Below are 20,314 nucleotides of genomic sequence, written 5' to 3'. Positions count from 1 at the left end.
AACAAAAAATTAGCTATTGGTTCTGCTGAAGTGGTGCAAACTGGCTGAATCCCACCACAGCTTTATTTCTAGATTTGAAGATTGGGGACTGTGTGTGTGTGTGTGTCTGTGTGTGTGTGTATGTAACTGGAAGTAATTAAAATGTTTCAAGTTTTTGTTTCATGGTCAGTCTGAAATACAGATAAAGATGGTTTCCATTGGGTAGAGACTATTCTAACCAATAAAACCAATTAATTTAATAACATGATCTTCTTTTGAATTACATTTGTTTAATGTTCATTTACAAATTTATCTGTATCAGTAATTTGTGGATGAACGTTAATGTAACCAAAGAGTCTACATAAACTTTCCATCAGTGTGGAATTCATTAAATTGTTTTCTGTAATTCACAATAAAGAAAACAAAAAACCGTAGAGTTTCCATATCAGCATAATTTCTGTCAGTATTAAAATTAGTATCTACATAGAAATTATTACAATACTCAGAACTCTTTAACATTAAAGCAGTTTATATTCTTAAATTTTGTCATCACATATTAGTGGAATAATTTATAGTTTAAGAGGGCGATGTAAATATTATTTGTAGATTATCAACAAATACTATTTTGCCTCTATTAAATAATCCTGCATGGCATATTTAATTTCTTCTTAAAGCAAGATAATTTCAAAATGTTGAGGCTACTACAAAAATACAGAAGGCGTCCTCATAGATTTCTCAAATTAAATTAAAATCTGAGTACAGAAAGCAATCTTTAACTGTTACGTATTCCTTCCTTCCTTATTCCTTTCCATAACTTGCCTTGCAAAATTTAGTCAACTTTTTTGTATTGATATATTTTGCACATTGAAGTTACCATTGAAATACAAAACAAGAACAAGATAAAAAGAAATAAAAACCAACCATACCGTCCACAGATCCCAGGGTAGCGTCTGAGAAGGGGAAAGAAGGACAATGTTCAAAACCTCATTTGTACATCTTTTTTATGTGCTGTAAAGCATAATTAGATAATAATGTGATTATACATGTGCTTAACCAAAGTTGGCAAAAAAGTAGTTATAGATTAGAGCAATGGATCTGGGTGCATACTAGTCCACTCCACACCATATTCCAAACATTTATATTTGTTTTATCCACTGAAAAGGAATTCCAACTTTTATCTCTTAAAAGTATAATTCTCCAAGAGGTTTACTGTTAAACCCTCACTTGTGGCAAACCAGTAGCTCTCAAAAGCATTGTTGATAGCCATAATGTACCTGACTGAATAATCACATTCCTTATTTTTAATCATTTTTTTAAAATTAAGAAAATAAAATAATAGCAACAAACAAAAAAGAAAAAGAATACACAGGCATACATAAAATGAAATTTACGTGGCTTCTGGTTTGCGATCATGCCTCTGGCGGACGTGCAGGGTGATCGCTCCCTCTGCTGTCTGGTTTTCTCCCACTGGGGGACCCTGAAAAGGCTCAAAAGTCACCCTGGAGGGCGATGAGCATGAAGAGGACTCCTGAGCAACTGTGGAAGGACGGCAGCCCTCCTGTTTGATCCTGAGCAACTCTTCGAACTGACAGGGAAAAGATCAGCCATTTATGGCTCATCACCAAGCTGCTACCAGCCGAGGCCAAAATCACTAACAAGCACTTTGAAAGCACCGCGGAGGAATTGGGTGAGATTCTACCTTCCTTTCACTCCAAGTATTCTTCCTGTAAAAAGCCTCTGGAAATTTCTTCCCCCTGTGAGGAGAGAGGGAAGGGAACGTCTTCCTCCCACCCTCTAAAATGGCGGCTTTTGACTACCTAGGGGACATAAAGCCTTGAAAAGATCTACTAACTAAATAATTGGATTTGCTTCTGTCTGATATTCTGGGACCCAAAAAGTTCCTATTTTTACAGGGATTTGCTACTCTATTTACTCCTAAAAAAGAGGAAAAAACCTAACTGGATAAAAACCTAGCCAGGGACTTGAAAATTTGTAAATGTTATCAAGGACATCTTGTGGCAAAACCTGGTACAGCAAGTGAATATTCCTGACAAAAAGACCTGCTCAGAGCCCAGATCTGGCCTTGGTATTATCTAAAAGAGATTACAAGCTGAGAGAACAATTGGGTGGGGAAATTTCTCTTTAGGACTGTGGAGGTGAATACCTACTGACTTTCATTTTATAAATAGCCTTCACTAAAGGACTATCTATAACTACATCAGAAATGGAGGAGGACCAGCGACAAACTTCACTTAACTATAAACTTATACTTGAAAAATGTTTTGAAGCCATGGAGATAATTAAAGCTAGACTGAAAGACAAAGGTGCCAGCTTAAAGCTACAAAGTAAAACCCTGACTACAATAAAAGAACTCACAATTCAAAAAACAATAGAAGCAGAAGAAATTAATACTAAGACAGAGGACTTTACAGATCAACAAATACAACATATTGAAAATCCAGATAACCAAATCCTGACTGCAACTAAAGAACCTATAACTCAAAAAACAAAGAAGCAGAAGAAAGAAATACCAAGATGGAGAGTGCTAAAGATCAACAAGTACAACCTACTGAAAATCTAGACAACCAAATAACAACCATAAAATTGGACATGACTTTTTACCTAGACCAGAAGAAACCTGAGGAACAAGACCATATTGAATTGAAGACAAATATCTTAGAGCAAATATGGGGATCTGGGCTACCAGGGCAACAACTTAATGACCATAAATGGGCCAATTCCTCTGGAAAATTGATAATTAGATGGTTTCCCTTGGTTCAAATAACATATACAAGAAAGAAGGGAGATCTATCTAAGGATCTAGACTAGAGGCATTGGTATGGAGGCCTGGTTGGCATAAAAAGAAAGCGAGAGTTACATTTAAAAAATGGGGTCTTTTGATTTATTAGAGAACATCCTAAAGTCTCAACTGACGGGCTAAAGCAAATTTCTGAGATGAAGAGAAATACGATTATTAGATTTAACTATTGTTGGGAAATGATTAAAAAAAGGGATTAATCGGCCTAATATTGAGGATTTAGATCTATAAGGGAAATGAAAACTAATTATTAGGGAATAGCTTTGAATCATTGTTTTGCCCAGACAGCACAGATGATGGATTTGTGACAATGAAGGATATTCCATTAGTAAGTAGTGATGTACTAGATTGAGAAATAGAAACTGTTTATGAAATAAAATAAAAATATATTCAAGTAAGCAATAGGTATATTTTAGTTATTATAATTTTTATGGAGTGAAATAAAGGAAATTTGGGTTATCTGGAATTTAAATACTATGGATGTTAAAGGTTAAATTGGAATATTTTAATTAAAAATTAGGTAAAATTTAAATACAGGATATGGATTATATATAAGCAAAAATATAAGGATGAATGATTTAACTAACCCTGTTACAACTAGAAATCTACTAGCTTAAATATGATATAGTAAATGTTAAGGGAAATAGAGAAGGAATTTTTTGATGATGTAACCTGAGATATGCACTAAAGATTTTGTTATTGTACTATTGACTACCCAATCACCACGCTGCTTTCCAAATACTTAAGTGTAAAACTGGAAAACCAATAAAAACTTGTTATAAAAAAATGAAATTTACGCTACAGGTAATCCTTGACTTATGACAATAACTGAGCCCCAAATTTCTGTGGCTAAACAAGGCAGTTGTTAAGTGAGTTTTGCTCCATTTTATGAACTTTCTGCCCCAGTCATTAAGCAAATCACTGCAATTATTAAGCAAATCATGCAATTGTTAAGTGAATCTGGTTTCTTTGCTTGTCGGAAACCATCCAGGAAGATTATATGGTGCAACTCTCAGAAATACATGCCAAGCAACCCAATTTTGATCATGTGATCATGGGGATGCCACAACAGTCATTAAGTGTGAAAACTGGTTATAAGTCACTTTTTTCAGTGCTGTTGTAACTTCAAACAGACACTAAATGAATGGTTTTATGTCGAGAATTGCCTATATAGCAAAAGTTGAAATAAAAATCTGATGGCTAAAAATAGATTATAAAAAAGTTTAAAACAAAAACAAAAAAGATAAAGAAAAAAACATTGTGAGAAAAAAGCATTTTAATCTCTCCCCCCACCCCCACCCCGTTCCTTCCTCCTCTCTTTCCCCCCCCCCCCCAGCTCTAATTAAATATTTTCTATCATACTTTGGTCATCTGTGATTATTGCTCATTTCTATTTGGGCCATTTAGATTTTAAAAAAATATTTTCTCTTTTTCTTCAAAAATAGTGTCTAAGTTATCCTAGGTTGTCTTGTTATATGATATGTTTTATTTAAGGAAACTATTCCTGCTTGAATTTTTAAACTTCTGTGAATGCCACATATTCTTCAATTTTAGTTTCTCAATTCTATCACAGTTTCATTTCTAAATATATTTTAATATGTACTCTGCATACTCACAGAGTATAAGATAATCACAGTGTATGTAATCAAGAACATCTATCATAAAAACAACCTTTTTAAGAAGTAAATTTAACAGCTCTTTCTATGTGGGATCATGTCAGGGTAAAGTATTCTTTTCCTGGATAATATGAAAAATTTCATTTACTAAAAATCAATTTATATATGCAAATTGAAGGTATTAATAACTGTGGCCTGTTTTAATTCTGCCATGATGCCTTTAAACCTCTCAGATACTTCTTTATTGTCCTCAAGTGTAAGGGGAGGTTTGACAGTATCAGACCATTTACTATAACAAGCTTCAGCTTATTTATAGTGCCAGCTCAAATTGCACTATAATGTTTCTCCTCCCTGTCCCATACATCAGGTTTGAAGGCCTTTGCTAATTGACTTGAGCCTTGCACACCTCATACTGCCTATGTCCTTCTTGGTCCTCAAGGTCTTCAGTATACAGATACATAGAAATAGAAAAATGGGTGGTTTTAAAAGGGAAGATATCTTATTGCACTGAATCTTTTTTTAGTTTGATTCCCTATTAGGTCTATGCTTGCTTTTTAATGATTTATAATGTTATGATGATTTTGTAGTTTTCAATTTTCTGTAAGCTATTTTCTGCTTTCATTTTATACCAAAACGTAAACTATAACATCTCAAATCAATAAAAATAAAAAATAAAAAAGTTACTGGCCAGGTGGGAAATCATAATTCAATATAAGCTTTTATATGCAGAGGTGACTTTTTTTTTTTTAAAAAAAAAATCTTTTTGAAATTGTAATCTATTACCATTCATGTATACGAATGGTACATCTTGTTTCAGTTCTCTACAAACTTTTCTATTACATTGATTTACATTAGCAAAATTGGCATTATAGAGTAGAGAGCAACTGGTATAGTAGCTACAGAATCAGACTAGAAACTTGTAAGTCCTAATCGGGTCTTAGGCACAATGTCCTTGGGCCAATCACTCTCTCTCAGTTCTAGAAAGGAGACAATGGCAAACCACTTCTGAAATTTTGCTAAGAAAACTGCAGGGATTTGTGCCCAGGAGTCAAAACCTGATCTGATGGTATGCATGCATGCAGATGCACAAGCCCACATCCACACCTACACAAAATATACACAATATAAGGAGAAAAATTTGCAATCATTTTTTTTGAAATATCAGATGTAAGTAGACAATCAGATCTTTGGTCAAGCCTATAGAAGGCTACTTTCTTACATGATTTGTGAAACAAAGTACAATAGTGCATTTTTAAATGTCAGTGGCTCCAGGTTTCAGAAACAAATATTTAATTTAAACCTATTGTTAAGGACAGGTGTTTTGTTAAGACTTCTTTTAACACTTATAGGGTGGAAATGTTAGCTGTCCATTAATAAAATATAAAAGTGAAGTGCTTTGGGAAACCTGGAACTTGGATTGACTAAATAATCTGTTATGTTTCCAAATAAGACATGCAGCCCTATGTGGCATCAAAGCTACATGTTTACTCTGGCTCTTATCGAGACTAACCTCACATTACTCAATACTTTCTCTTATTCACTTCATTTCAGATATATGTTGCTAAACACTAAGAAAAATTCTGAATTCTGTAATCAGCATACATTTTGTAAACTGGCTAAAATTTTGCACATTTTTCATATTGATTTTAAGCCTATTTTGTATAATTTTGTCTGCTTCTGCAAGACATCACTAAGCCAGTGGTGGCGAACCTATGGCACGGGTATCAGAGGCAGCACTCAGAGCCCTCTCTGTGGGCAGGTGCGCCGTCGCCCCAGTCCTAGGCATTCAGCTGGGTTTTATAAACCCTTTTTGCTTTAGGCCTCCACCGCCGTGTACAAAAAAAAATGGTTCAATCAATCAGTCAATTTCAACTTCTCGCAGGAAAAAAAAAGATCTTGCAAAGTTGGAATTGATTGATTGAACTTTTTAGTCCCACCCTGTCTTCTGTTACCACCGCAGCCACACCCATCCAATGGCCACACCCACCCGGCATCCGATGATGCATAAGTGGGTTTTGGGTTGCAGTTTGGGCACTCGGTCTCTAAAAGGTTCGCCATCACTGACCTAAGCCATTACCAATCACTGCAAATTATATTAGCCAACCACATCAAAATTTCCTTTTAATTATTACATTTCTTTATAACCCTTAATGTAAGAGTCAACAACTTGCTTTTAATAAATTAAAACTGCATTTCTAGGTTCCCACAGGATTGTGGTATAAAACAACTCTGATTATGGGACACATAGTATCATAATCTCTCTCTCTCTCTCTCTCTCTCTCTCTCTCTCTCTCTCTCTCTCTCTCTCTCTCTCTCTCTCACACACACACACACACACACACACACACACACACACACACACACACATTAAAAATACCTGAGACATTGGGGAATGGGCCACCACAGTAGATGCATTATCAGGCTTGAAAGGATCAAAGTCCAAATCTAACAAAGACTCTTCTTGTTTAGCATCAGGAGCTTCATTCTGTTGGAATATAAACATCTTTTAAACATCATGTTTAATTGGAATGTACAAATAATTTACCTCATAAAATATACATCAGGGCAAATAATAAGGAAAGAGATTGGAATCCAGTGGCATTAGTCAATTCAGAATATAGAAAGTTGCCATGGATATAATAGAAAATGGGTAAGATAGCAAACTTTTTCCGAATTAGCTTTCAATTGTTTCATGCAAGCCATTTTGTGAGGAATTCATGAATGATTTTATTAGCCCCAAGCTTAGATTCAGTTAATACTTCATCATGTGTGTATTTTCCTTTAAATAAATACAATCTGTTAGGACTAAGGATCATGTACATTTACATAACCAGTGATAATCTTGAACAAAATTTAGTCATGCTTATCCAAACCCAGAGTGTTTGTGGGATTCACTACCAAACTTCACCAGGTTTTTGTGAGCATTATCTAGAGGTTTCATCCCTAAATGTATAAAACAGTTTCAAATTAATGGAAAATATTTTGTCAGTGACTAGAACCATGTTTCCCAGCCTGTATGTGCCATATATTCAACAAACCAGTAAGCTTTTCAGAAATGAAAATAATCCTGGACTTTTATTTGGATACTCGAGCTGGAGGTTGACACCATTCTTATCATCTCCATTCAAAAAAATGTTTCCAGGGTTCCCAGTCAACATTGCCAAGGCCTTTTGGTTCAGGATGAACAATGTGTACAAGTTGAATACACACTGAAGAAGATTGATACCATTCAATCTTGACTCACCTGTGAAGGAGTTGTCACATTTATTTCTGGAACAAAGTTATCATCAAATAAACTGATGATATTTTCTTGTTGCATGTCTGCCGTTGGTGTGAGTTTAGGCAGTGGTGGGACAGGAGGCCCTTTCCTCAGCTGAAAGAAAAATAAGTATGTTTGAAAGATTAAATGATATATCAAAAGTATACAACACAGTAATAATTATTTTTTACTAGCAATTTCTATATCATTTAGGTGTGATGTAGAAAAACCCATCCGATTGCCATTTTTTTGAGAGGACTAACAAATTGTCTCTCCATTTTTCCATCTCACCGTGGTTGTTCTGAACTATTTATCTTTTCTTCAATCTATTCTTTTTCTTGATCCTCAGGTTTCTTCTGATTTATGTAGAAAGTCTTTTCCCTTTTCCATATTATTAGTCCCTTTTCTGGATTTTCCATTGAATGTATTTGTTGATCAGTTGAGTTTTCTGTCATAATATTTAATTGTTCCACTTTTTCTGTTATATTCTGTGTAGTTAATTTTTTAGTTGTAATCAAAGTTTGAGTTCGTATCTCTGGGCTGGCATCTTGTTCTTTTCTGTAACCTCTTATTTCATCAGTAGCTGTTAGAATAGTTTGATGAATTGTTTTCAACATAAAGAAAATCTGTTCCTGATCTTCATCCATATTCTCTTAGTAGTGTATTAGGTTGAAAGCTTTACAATCAGAGAATGCAGGAAAAAAATGCAGGAAATTTTTTTTTATCACTGAGTATGGAACACAGCTGGGCTTCTTACAGCTAATGTCTCAAGGTTGCATAGGTCTTATCTATTGTCTGGGTTGTCTACCAAATCTCTTTTAAGCAATAATAAATTGTAATATCAGGTTTAGCCACAAGATGTTGCCCCTAATTTAAAGTTTTCTTTTGAATCCAATATTTTTATAATCTTTTCAATTTTGCTTCTTTTTCTTACCCAGATCTTCAGTAAGAATAGAAAATCTTTTAGTCCACAAACTTTAAGAAATAAAATTCAAATTTAGGATCAGGTTGTTATTGCAATGTTTTAAATTCCCTGGATAATCATTCGCTGCTGTTTCTAGAGGGAGGGATAAAATCTCCCTTTCCTCTCCATAGGGGGGAAAGTACTTTAATCAGCTTATGCAGGAAAAAATAGTTAGGATTTAAGAGAGGTAGTTCTCACCCAGTCTGCTTTATAGTTGCCTGGTGGTAAGTGTGACTTTGGCTGTCTGCAGCCTAGTGACAAGCCATATTGCTATGGTCGGTCTTTCATCCACTGGTTTGGAGCATTGCCCTGGATCGAGCGGAAGGGCTACTGCTGTCCCACAATTAAGTGGAGATCCCCTCCTTGCTGGTTGCCCCTACAGGGCCCTTTCCAGGGTCCCCCAGCGATTCAAAACTGGACGGAGAAGACAGATCTCACCTTCCAGATGTCCATGGTGGCTGTGTCGGCAAACCGGAAGTCTACAAAGTCAACATATTTTCCCAACAATTTGGGTCCTCATTTTCCCAACCTCGAAAGGATGGAAGGTTGAGTCAATCTTGAGCCAGTCAGGATCAAACTCCTTATGCCACCATTGGGCTTCCCATCTGGACAATTCATGGCACACGGAAGAGTTAGCTATCTGCTGAATTCCTACTGGCATGTTGAAGGACTATCCCCTTCTGGCACTATATCTTCAAAGCAAGGCTGGCTTTAGCAGAAAGCCAAGCAGGCACTGGGTGCCAAAACTTAAGGCTACACATGCTCCTCCTCCTTTTGAATCATTTTTAAAATGAAAATCTTAACTATGACAGAAGGAAATGCCACCAGTCAGTGTGGGCACCATATAGCCTTGAGTCAACTATCCTTTTTTGTGCTGGTATTTTCTTCTCTTTCTTGCAGGTGTGATTTGCTCACGGGGATAGAAATCTCCTGGAAACCAAATGTGAGTCTTCCATGAAGTTAATATTACAATTGGTAAGGAAAAAGCAGAACCTCACCCAACAGTGTGGAATAGGGATGAATAGCTGCAGAGTGTTTTTCCCCATGGATACCATGCCATTAATATTTTATCCATCCTGGAATGGTGAAATCCTTAGCAGGACAATTTTTACACATTTTCTAGATCAGTTTTTGGATTATGAAATCTTTGAACATTAGTTAAATTTCCTTTTAAGTATTTTTACAATTATTCTATTTAGGTAAGTACATACTGAGCGTATGAGAGATAGCACTGGCTCTCGTAATGTTACTATAAGTAGTATTTCCTATAGGTAAAAGTGGCCTCTGTTGGGCTGGCAAGGAAGAAGAAATGGGAAGACATAAAAGAAAAATTATTCTGAGAAGTGAGAAAAATAATGGCTAGCAATCAAAGTGAATCTATATAGCATTGGCTATTAAAATGTTGTTGATCTCAGGAGAGCCTGAGTCAAGATTCTTAAAATAATCATGAGTGAAGAGGAGTCCAACTTCCGGTTTGGTCGCCGACGGGACAGATGGAAGAAGCTGGCACCCCGACTTCCCAGTCCAGTTTCGCTTTGCCCAGTTACCCTTAAAGGGTCGGAAAGTTGCCCTGGAGGGGCAATGAAGGAGGGACACTCCAGGAGCTCAGATCAGGCAGCTGTCGATTGGAGCAAACTGAAGAACCCCTCTGAAAGGGCAGAAGAAAGGCTGCCAGGTGAGCCGAGGCAGCCCAAGTCGTCCCCAGCCAGAAGGAAAGCTCTGCAAAACAGCTGATTCTCAACAGCATGCTGAGACTGGCTGAGCTAGAGCTTTTTTTATTCTCCTTGTGGACTATAAAATGTTGAGCCCTTGATGGGGAAGAGCTGAAAAGCAAAGACCCCCAGAAGAATTAATTTAAAGGCGGCGAGTAACTACAAAAGGGGGAAAGCACCTTAAAGAATATCAGATATTGATAAATGAGCATAGGCGGACATCTAGTGGCGAAAGAAGAAACAACAGTACCAACAAACAGTGGAAAAAAAGAAAGAAAGAAAAAAGTGTTTCCAAAACAATGACCTTGAAAGACACCTGCAAACAACAAAGTACCTTGGCATGAAATTACAAGGGAAAAGACTTCTCATAGATATATTTGTTGACTTTGGCTAAAACTAGACAGACACTATTTGGAGAAAGTGAATGCTTTATATAGAAGACCTGACTGGAGGAGGTGGATTTGGCCTAAAATAGCTGGCTCCTTTTGCATTTTGGATTTTAGCTCAAGATTGTGGGCTGTAAAATGAGTACATCAAACATTACTAGACTTATGAAGAAAACTTCTTCTGCACCCTCTGTGGGACAGTTTAGTCCAACAACCCAGGGATCTATTGAAACAATGTTGCAACATGAGAAAATAAGCACTGCCCAAAATGAAATGCAGGCCTCACTAAAACCGATTCAAGAGATGATGCAAAAAAATAATGAAAAGACACAAAGTACCTTTGAAAAATTAAGCAAAGAAATCCTAGATATAAAGGCACAATTTGAAGTTCAAAACCAAATGATTATTAAAAATGAACAAAGAATCCAGAAAATTGAAAATAAATCAGAGGACATTGATAAAAAGATGGAAATGTTATTACAAGAAAATGAAAAATTAGAACAAGCAAATAAAGATCTAGAGGAGGCAGTTAAGATTCTGGAAATGGAGAAGGTGGAACACTATTTGAGATTCCAAAATATCTCTGAGGATAGAGAAGAAAACATAGCAGTTGTGATCATTGACCTTCTGGCAGAGGCTCTGAAGGCAGATAGAGTAGAGATCCAAATGGAGATTGATGAAATATTTCACATGAATTCAAGCTATGCAAGGAAAAACAGACTACCAAGAGAAGTACATGTAAGGTTTATAAAGAAAACAACAAGGGATGAAGTACTAAGAAAAGTGAGAAATGAGCCATTACAATACAAAAATAAAGAAATTGTGGTTTTAAAGTAGATACCCAAGAGAGTAAGAGACACTTGAAGAACTACCATTTCCTAACCATAAAGCTGATTGCCAAAGGCTAATGCTGGAAGGCATTTTAATAAATTGGAACAACACAAAATATCAACTGGATTCAATCTGGAAAGCAGAGGACTTCGAAGCAAGGAGTGAGAGTAAGGGACAGAAGCAAATGGAAGAGATGACCCAAGGAGCAACCACACAAATAGGAGAACAGAAAGAGAAAGATTAACAAGAGGGTGAAAGTGAAGGAACTGCCAGAGAACAGAGGATTACGAGATCAACTAGACCTAAATATAAATAATAGAAATGAAAATGGAGAAAGAAAATGGAATTGTTTCAGTGAATGTAAATGGACTAAACTCTCCATAAAAAAGAAACAAAATCTTCAGGAAATTACAGAAATTGAACATAGAAACAATTTGTTTGCAAGAGACACATATAAAAGAACAGCACCATAAATTATTGGAATATTCAAAAATTGAGAAACTTTATTATGCATCAGCACACCAAAAAAAGGGGTTGCTATATACATTAAAGAGACAATAGATTCTAAATTGGTATTCTCAGATGAAGAAGGAAGAATTGTAATGATAGAAATATATCTACACCAAAAGCAAACATGGTTAGTGGCAATCTATGCACCAAACAACAATCAAGAAGAATTTTATCAAAGCCTACATAGAAAAATAATAGAAATGGAGTACCCAAAATATTTGTCTAGTAAGAGATTTTAATGTGTTAGTAGATGGAACAACTGATTATAAAAGCAACAAAATAGGAAAAACCGGAAGAAGAAAATTACCTAGGACATTTTTTGATATGGCAGAGGAAATTGGAATACAAGACATCTGGAGGGAAATCAATCCACAAAATTTACAATATATCTTTTATTCAAACAGCCAAAAATTCTGGTCAAGAATTGATATGATTTGGATGATGTCTGAATTGAGGATGAATATACAGGAAATTGAGATAGAAATAGGCACCTGGGCAAACCATAACCCTTTAAAAGTGACATGGAGAGAAATACAAAAAAGACCAAGATGGACTTTAAATCAATCTATATTAAAAGAAAGAGAATTTATAGAGTTAGCGAAAAAAGAAATGGAATTCTTCTTTAAAGAAAATGAAGAAGATACAACATTACAAAATCTATGGGATAAAGCCAAAGCATACTTTAGAGATATACCTATAACATATATGGCAAAGAAAAATAAACAGAGAAGACAGCAATATGTACTATTAAAAGAAAAATTTGGAAAGTTAGAATCAGAATTACAAAAAGATCCGCGGAAAAAGACTTTGAAAAGAGAAATGGAAATAATAAAACATAAATTAAACCTGTTGGATTAAAAAAAAATGGCAGAACAGATAAAGAGAGCATAACAGAATATTTTGAAAATGCCAATAAATCGGGAAGATGGTTAGCTTATAAACTTAAAAAACAGAAGGAGAAGAAAATTATTCACAACTTAGTAGATGGGAAAGGCTATTTACAATTCAAAAATGAAGAAATAAAAAAGATAATTAAGGAATACTACAAGGAACTGTACGATAAAGAGAAAACTTCAAGAGAGAAAATTGTTCAATATCTAGAAGAAAATAATCTCCTAAAAATTCCAGAGACATTTAAAATTATGTTAGAAGAAAGGATTACAATAATGGAAATATCAGAGGCTATAAAAAGACAAAAAAATGGGAAAATACCAGGCCCAGATGGGCTTCCGGTGGAGCTATATAAAAATCTACAAGACATACTAAGTGAACCATTGAAAGATGTTTGTAATGGACTTTTGTTACAGGCTAAACTCCCGGCTACATGGATGGAAGCAAACATTACTCTAATACCAAAAGAAGATTCAGATTTGACGCAGATTAAGAATTGTAGACCGATTTCACTGCTTAATGTAGATCACAAAATTTTTACTTCTATAATGGCAGAGAGACCGAAAAAATACTTAGTTGAATTCATACATCCAGATCAAAACGGTTTCTTACCAAAGAGACAAATTAAAAACAACTTAAAAGTGATAATGGACGTATTAGAATACTATGAACTACACCCAGGGAAACAATTGGCACTAATATTTTTAGATGCCCAAAAGGCATTTGGCAATGTTTCCTGGCAATTTATGACTCAGCAACTACAAATTATGGACTCTGAACAGAAATTTATAAATATGATAAAAACAATATATAACAAACAGAAAGCCAAAGAGATTGTGATTGGAGACTGTACTGAGAGCTTTTCTTATCTCAAAGCTCTCAGTACAGTCTCCGGGCACAAGGCAAGGATGTCCATTATCCCCACTGTTATTCATTTTTACCTTGGAAGTTTTAAATAGAAATATTAGACAAGATACAGAAATTAAAGGACTGGAGATAAAATGCGAAACATATAAATTACAAGCATTCGCTAATGATTTAGCATTTATCTTAGAAAAACATTTGGAGATGATCCCTAAATTATGGGGAAAGATAGAACAGTATGGAGAAATGGCGGCGTTAAAAATAAATAGAGAAAAAATTAAGATAGTTAAGAATCTTACAGATAAACAAAAAAAAATGTCAGAAAAAATAGAGGTACAGATAATGAAAAAGGTTAAATATTTGGGTATACAGCTATTGGCCAAATGCTCAATAATAAAAGAAGATAACTATATAAAATTATTGAAACAAATAAAACGGGACTTGGAACGATGGAAGAATCTGTAATTGTCATATTAGGAAGAATTGCTACAGTGAAAATGAATGTACTGCTGAAGATTCTATTTCTATTTTAAACAATTCTCATAAAACTTGAGAATTTTTTTTTCCAAGACTTAAACTCATTAATTTTGAATTTTGTTTGGCAGGGAAAGAAAGCTAGAATTAAGATGAAAACATTACAAGATGCTAAGGAAAATTGAGGTTTTGGGTTACTGGAGTGGGCTTTGTATTATCAAGCATCTGTTTTAACATGGGTGAAAGAATGGATAACTCTTAGAAATAAAAGGTTGTTATATTTGGAGGGGCATGATTTACAATTGGGATGGCACACTTTTTTATGGAAAAATAGAGTTCATAAGTATTTTCAAAATCACTATATAAGAAATGCTTTGTTAATAGTAGGGGAAAAAAATTAAAGCTAAAATATATTTAAAAATTCCAGGGGGATTATCAACTATTGAAGCATTTGTACATCCAAACTTGGTAGACTTTGAAAAAAAATTGGACATATAGAGATATTCTAAATATTGATGGGAATTTAAAAGCTAAACAAGAACTGGAAAATCAGGGTATCAACTTGTTGTGGTGGACACATTTACAGATGCAAAATAGATATGAAAAGATGTGAAACTGTATGGATTTTATAAAGAACAAACTGTATTTGATAAGATTTTGTTAACCTCAGATGAGAAATTAATTAAGAAAATGTATAATTTTTTGTTAATTTTGGAAATGGAAAGTGAACAAGTTAAAGAAACAATGATAAGATGGGCGAAAAACTTTGATTATAATATAGAACTAGAAAAGTGGCAAAAGCTATGGGAGATAAATTATAAATTGACAATATCAACTTCATATAAAGAAAATTTATATAAAATGTTTTGTAGATGGCACTTGCCACCAGCAAGATTAGCAAAAATATTTAAAAATATGTCAGATAGATGTTGGAAATGTAAGCATAACTCAGGCACATATTATCATGTTTGGTGGACATATGACAAAGCAAAGGCTTATTTGAAAAAGATACAGCGCCAAAATATTATCTGAATTGTTACCTGTGAAGGAGATTTAGGGCGTGCAGGTGCTGGAGAACTCGGGGTTGCCAATGTATGATTTGCATTCGCTTCAGGACTAAGTGGTGGGGAAGCCTCTTCAGGTGGTGATGGAGTTTTTGCAATGCGGAGTGGACCAGAATCGCTAGAGGAATGCAAAATGTTAATATATATATACTTATTCTCAAGGAACATCTGGGGACATTTCTAAACCTACAGATTTCCACTTACATAAGAAAATAAAAATATTTAACTTATTTATGTTATCTATAAAATACAATAAATCCTAGAAACCAATCCTATATTTGCTTAGATTTTGATTTTTTAGGCTCCTTGTTCTCCCGAATTCTGAAAATCCTTATTATCTATGACAAGTGATTTAATAACTTTGTTTGTACTAGACAACTTTTCTATATTATACAAAATAAGTGAACATGAATCCTTGGTACAGTTCTAGCTTAATATTATGAACATCTACAAAGATACACCTACTTTTTCATTTTTCATGAGCTGACCTGAAGAATCAACATTCAGATTACATCTCTGAGTATAATCTTTGATTATATAGCATTGCTTGCTTTCACTTCTGAATATCAACACTCACCAGATTTTATTAGAAAATATCATTTCTGTATATGTCTCCGTATTACCATTTCTATTTCATGTCCTATTTTTAATATACATTTCATTATGAAGCACACATTACAGCCCTTGGCTTTTAAGCTAATAATAAGAAATATATTTGGAAATGAAAACCATTGAGTTAGTCACTTAATTAGTAAAGTTTCACTGGACTATAGTTTCATTGTTAAAGAGACAAACATTTAAGTATCATTTTGCTATCTAAAACCTCCTAAGATTTATAATTTATAAAAATACTAATGTTACATTTTGATGGTACATGCAGCTATTGTATTCTAAAAGCATCACACTCAATAAGAAGAAATGTGGTTTTCAACATCTCTGTGAAGCACTAAAGTAATACATGATTGTTCAAATTTCAATCATGTTTTCTATACTAAAGCAGAGCAATATCATTTTTAAAATACAAAAAACCTTGGTGTTCACTCACCACCTCTTTCTATGGAAAAAGAAGAAACATAAAGAGCAAGTTTTAATAAAAGAAAGAAGGAAACGTTATCTTTTTTTCTTATTCTATTTGTCTCTAATTTTGAAGGAAGTTACACCTATAAGAGACTTCATAGGATTTATAAATATTTCCTGTGCAAATATGCCTGGTGCAAAAGAGATGTACTTTCAGAAAGTGCAATATAGTTTTGAACTCATTCACCTTCAAGCCTTTCAATGATTAGATGTTGCTTTAATTTTGTTTTCTTGTTAAAAATATTTGAATGGTTTCCCAATTCCAGGCAATCAAGATTTATATAAGCCATTCTTCACCTAGCCTGCTGATAGAATAGACTTTGCTTCCCATAATCACAAACCAGTCTGAACAATCCCCATAGTCATGCTGGTAGGCATCAAAGGAAGACCAACCCATCTTGGTTGAGGAAACATGATGCAGCCAGTTAAATAGCATCAATACATTGTCATTTAGCAAACCAATCATGACACAAAACAAATCCATAATGAATGTATCTTGTAGAATTCCCAATATGTCTAATAAAACTATTGCAAACACTTTTCTTGGGGGAAAATTTGCAAGATAGTTTCATTTTGACCACGCCCTTAATCTTTTTAAGTATTCTACTGCTCGTTATGCATTATATCATTTAATAATATCATACTTAGACATATAAAGAAATAGAAAACGAAATGATTAAGAAAACTTTTTCGTTTTTTAATTAATTTCCTTTGTGTTTTTTGAAAACATTCACCTCCTCCTCCCAATTGAAAATTTGAAGAAGGAAGGAAAAGGATTAACTATTTACTAATAGTTAAAGTTATGATATCAATGAAACTGGTCTAACTTTAGATATGCTCACAGCATACCAATAAATAAAATAACATGTGAAAGGACAAATTGTTTCAGATTGTTTCAGTAAAAGTTTAAGAGCAAAGGTTCAATGAGGAAATAAAAGCTTGTCTCTAGCTAGCGCCTACAATAACCACATTTTGCCTTGAATACATTGTATTCCTTTTGAATCTTGTCTAATGCAGACCGTAACGACAAGTTTCTTCTGATTCAGCTTTGATTCCTAGTGATTTCATGAATACATTCATCCAGTTTTCTTGGTAGCTTTACCAAAGTATCATTTTCCAGATGATTTCTGGCCTCCCAATCTACAGTTGATATTGATCAGAGCCTAGATACCCCCCATCCCTGTAATCATATGACTAACCACAGTTCTTACCAAGATCTTTCAGTTCTTAAGACTAATTGAGCAAACCGAGGGAACTATAAAATTACCGTCTTAATTAGATGGGTAGATTGCATGAATTACAAAATGATCATCTCAAGAACTGCAGTCTCAAGTAAGAAATTAGTTCTTTTTTTATTATGAATGAGTTTTATACCTAAGGAATATCTGGTTGCTATCAAATCAAAAAAAGGAGCAGTATCCCTCTAGGAGCCGTATCTCTCTAAAAAGTCCAGATTATAATACTGGATTAGGATGGAAGATTGAGTCGCCATTGCCAGAATAACTTAGACAGAAGAACACCTTAAAGGAAATTTGCTGAAATTACTGTTGATAGGAGCCATACATAGTATTTGGGCTGTGTGATTCCCACCAAACTCTAGGAGCCTCTCTGTCAAGGCACAAACCCCACATTTGGAAATCAGAGACCACAATCAGGAGAAGATATAACCTCAATGAAGGAAAGCAGTAACTGAATGCTCCCTCAGTCTGTAGGCTCCACTCATTTCCCAGCTGAATGCACTCCATCATTTATATTTTTACAAAAAGGAATATGAAAAATTGCATTTCAATATGCATATTACAATTATTTTTTCAGAAAACATTGCACTATTAATAAATTATCTCCAAACACAGTACACATATATAGCTCTATATTTATTTTTGTTCCTTTGAGCTGCCAAAATCTGGGGAACTGAAAAATCCAGATAACTGCATACTGAATTGCACATATATTGGAAATTACCAGTGACAGTGGAACTTGCAAAGAATGGGTTCCTTAATTGTCTCTAGTAAACATCCAACCTCATTCCAGCATTTAACACATAATTTACTTTTACAAAATTATATTGAATTTCTAACAACTAGTGTCCTTTTAATGCACAGATAAGGACTGATATAAAAGATGAACACACATATTCAATAAACAAATTGTTTACTATCCACTGATTTATTTTATTCTGACTAATAATCAGGTCATATTATTTATACATTTAGCTTCAGTTTGATAAAAGATTTTTACCTGGGTGCTCCAAGGATTGTGAAGGCCTTGTCAGCATGCTGCTCTCCCAATTTAGTTATCACCTCATAAAGTTTGTGGCAGAGCTGAGGAAAAAAACCATCACAACAAAACTGTCATTTTAACGAAGTTATTTCAGTAGTGGTGGAGGAAACAAAAACTGTTATTTTTTTCATGCAATGGAACTAAGTTTAAACACAATTTCAAATATGGGACATTATCACAGTCACACAAGTTACAAATTACACAAATGCAAAATTTCACACTTAATACTTATAATGTACTAAACAAGAGTTTGTTGTTTGCTATTATGATGGGAGATTGGAACGGAGTTTTGGACTCAAGAAAGGACAAAAAGGGTACTTTTAAAACTTTTACTCAATCTAAATTACCTAAAGGTTTTTTTGATATGAAAGATGAGCTGGAACTCATTGATGTTTGGCATGAAAGGAATATAAATGACAGAGATTATACTTTCTACTCGGATAGACATCAATTATTTTCAAGGATTGACTTTATTTTAATTACCAATGATCTTTTTTCTAGGGTTAAGAAAGTCAAGATTTTTCCTAGGACATTGTCGGATCATAGCCATGTGTGGTTGGAGCCATTTGTGGAAGATGGGAATAGAAGATCCTGGAGATTGAATGAGAATTTGTTTACTCGGGAGGAGTTTGTACAAAAATGTAAAGAACATTTGAAGGATTTTTTTTATTTTAAATATGAACAAGGGAACTTCAATGCTTATGGTGTGGGATGCCAGTAAAGCTTACATGAGGGAATTTTTATTCATATGAAGGGGCAAATTGATACAAAAATGTAAAGAATTAGAAGAAGAGATTAAATTAAAAGAAGAGGCTTATGTTTTGAATCCAACGGATAAAAGGTTAAAGGCTGCTATAAATATGCTTAGGGCACAATTTAATATGTTGATGGCAGACCAGGTAGCGACAAATTTGCGTTATATGAAACATAATACTTTTTGTAATGCAAATAAGTCTGGGAGGTGGTTAGCTTATCAATTACGCAAAAAACAGAAAGCAAGAATTATAGAGAAAGTAAAATATAAAGGCACTGAGGTTTTTCAATATAATTTGATTAAAAAGAGTTTTTTAGATTTTTATACAAAATTATATGCTAGTGATAATATACATGTTGCAGAAATAGAAAAGTATTTACAATTAGTGCATTTTCCTAAACTTTCTAATGAACAACAAAATGTGATGAATTGTTCAATTACTTCAGAGGAAATTGGTTTAGCTGTCAAGCAGTTAAAGGTGGGAAAGTCTCCTGGAACAGATGGATTGATGACAATGCATTATAAAATTTTATGTGAGGAGATGATGGAGCCATTAAAGGAGTTTTTTAATAGTATTTTGTTGGGAGCTCAAGTTCCCCCTTCCTGGAGAAGGGCGTTTATATCATTGATCCCGAAGGAGGATCAAGATCTTACTGAGCCTAAGAATTATAGACCTATATCTCTTTTAAATGTAGATTATAGGATTTTTTCAAAAATTTTGGCCAATAGATTAATGCAGGTAATGAAGGACTTGATTCATTGTGACCAATCAGGATTTATAACAGGAAGATATATGAAATATAATGTAAGACAAATTCTTAATTTAATAGAGTAG

At 34.2% G+C, this 20,314-nt stretch overlaps 1 protein-coding gene across 8 annotated transcripts in view; it reads right to left on the bottom strand.

The window, feature by feature from the left end:
• AMPH (amphiphysin) overlaps window positions 1–20,314 on the bottom strand; it is a 118,046-nt gene that overhangs the window by 20,852 nt on the left and 76,880 nt on the right. For 6 of the 8 annotated variants that reach the window (XM_039336741.1, XM_039336745.1, XM_039336746.1 and 3 more), the window contains exons 9-14: window positions 18,684–18,766; window positions 16,414–16,422; window positions 15,345–15,486; window positions 7,658–7,786; window positions 6,791–6,898; window positions 906–929 (exon numbers count right to left, since the gene is read on the bottom strand). In XM_039336741.1, coding sequence (XP_039192675.1) covers window positions 906–929; window positions 6,791–6,898; window positions 7,658–7,786; window positions 15,345–15,486; window positions 16,414–16,422; window positions 18,684–18,766 — 495 coding nt within the window. The remainder of the gene's footprint in view (window positions 1–905; window positions 930–6,790; window positions 6,899–7,657; window positions 7,787–15,344; window positions 15,487–16,413; window positions 16,423–18,683; window positions 18,767–20,314) is intronic. The other 2 variants (XM_039336743.1, XM_039336747.1) reach the window with 1 other exon arrangement.

Source organism: Crotalus tigris, unplaced genomic scaffold (assembly GCF_016545835.1).
Source record: "Crotalus tigris isolate CLP2741 ecotype Arizona unplaced genomic scaffold, ASM1654583v1 scf7180000017666.379230911805:20528666, whole genome shotgun sequence".
In the NCBI taxonomy this organism is placed as follows: Eukaryota; Metazoa; Chordata; class Lepidosauria; order Squamata; family Viperidae; genus Crotalus; species Crotalus tigris.
The sequence above is the reverse complement of the archived record's forward strand: the minus strand, read 5'-3'. Positions and strand labels throughout refer to the sequence as shown.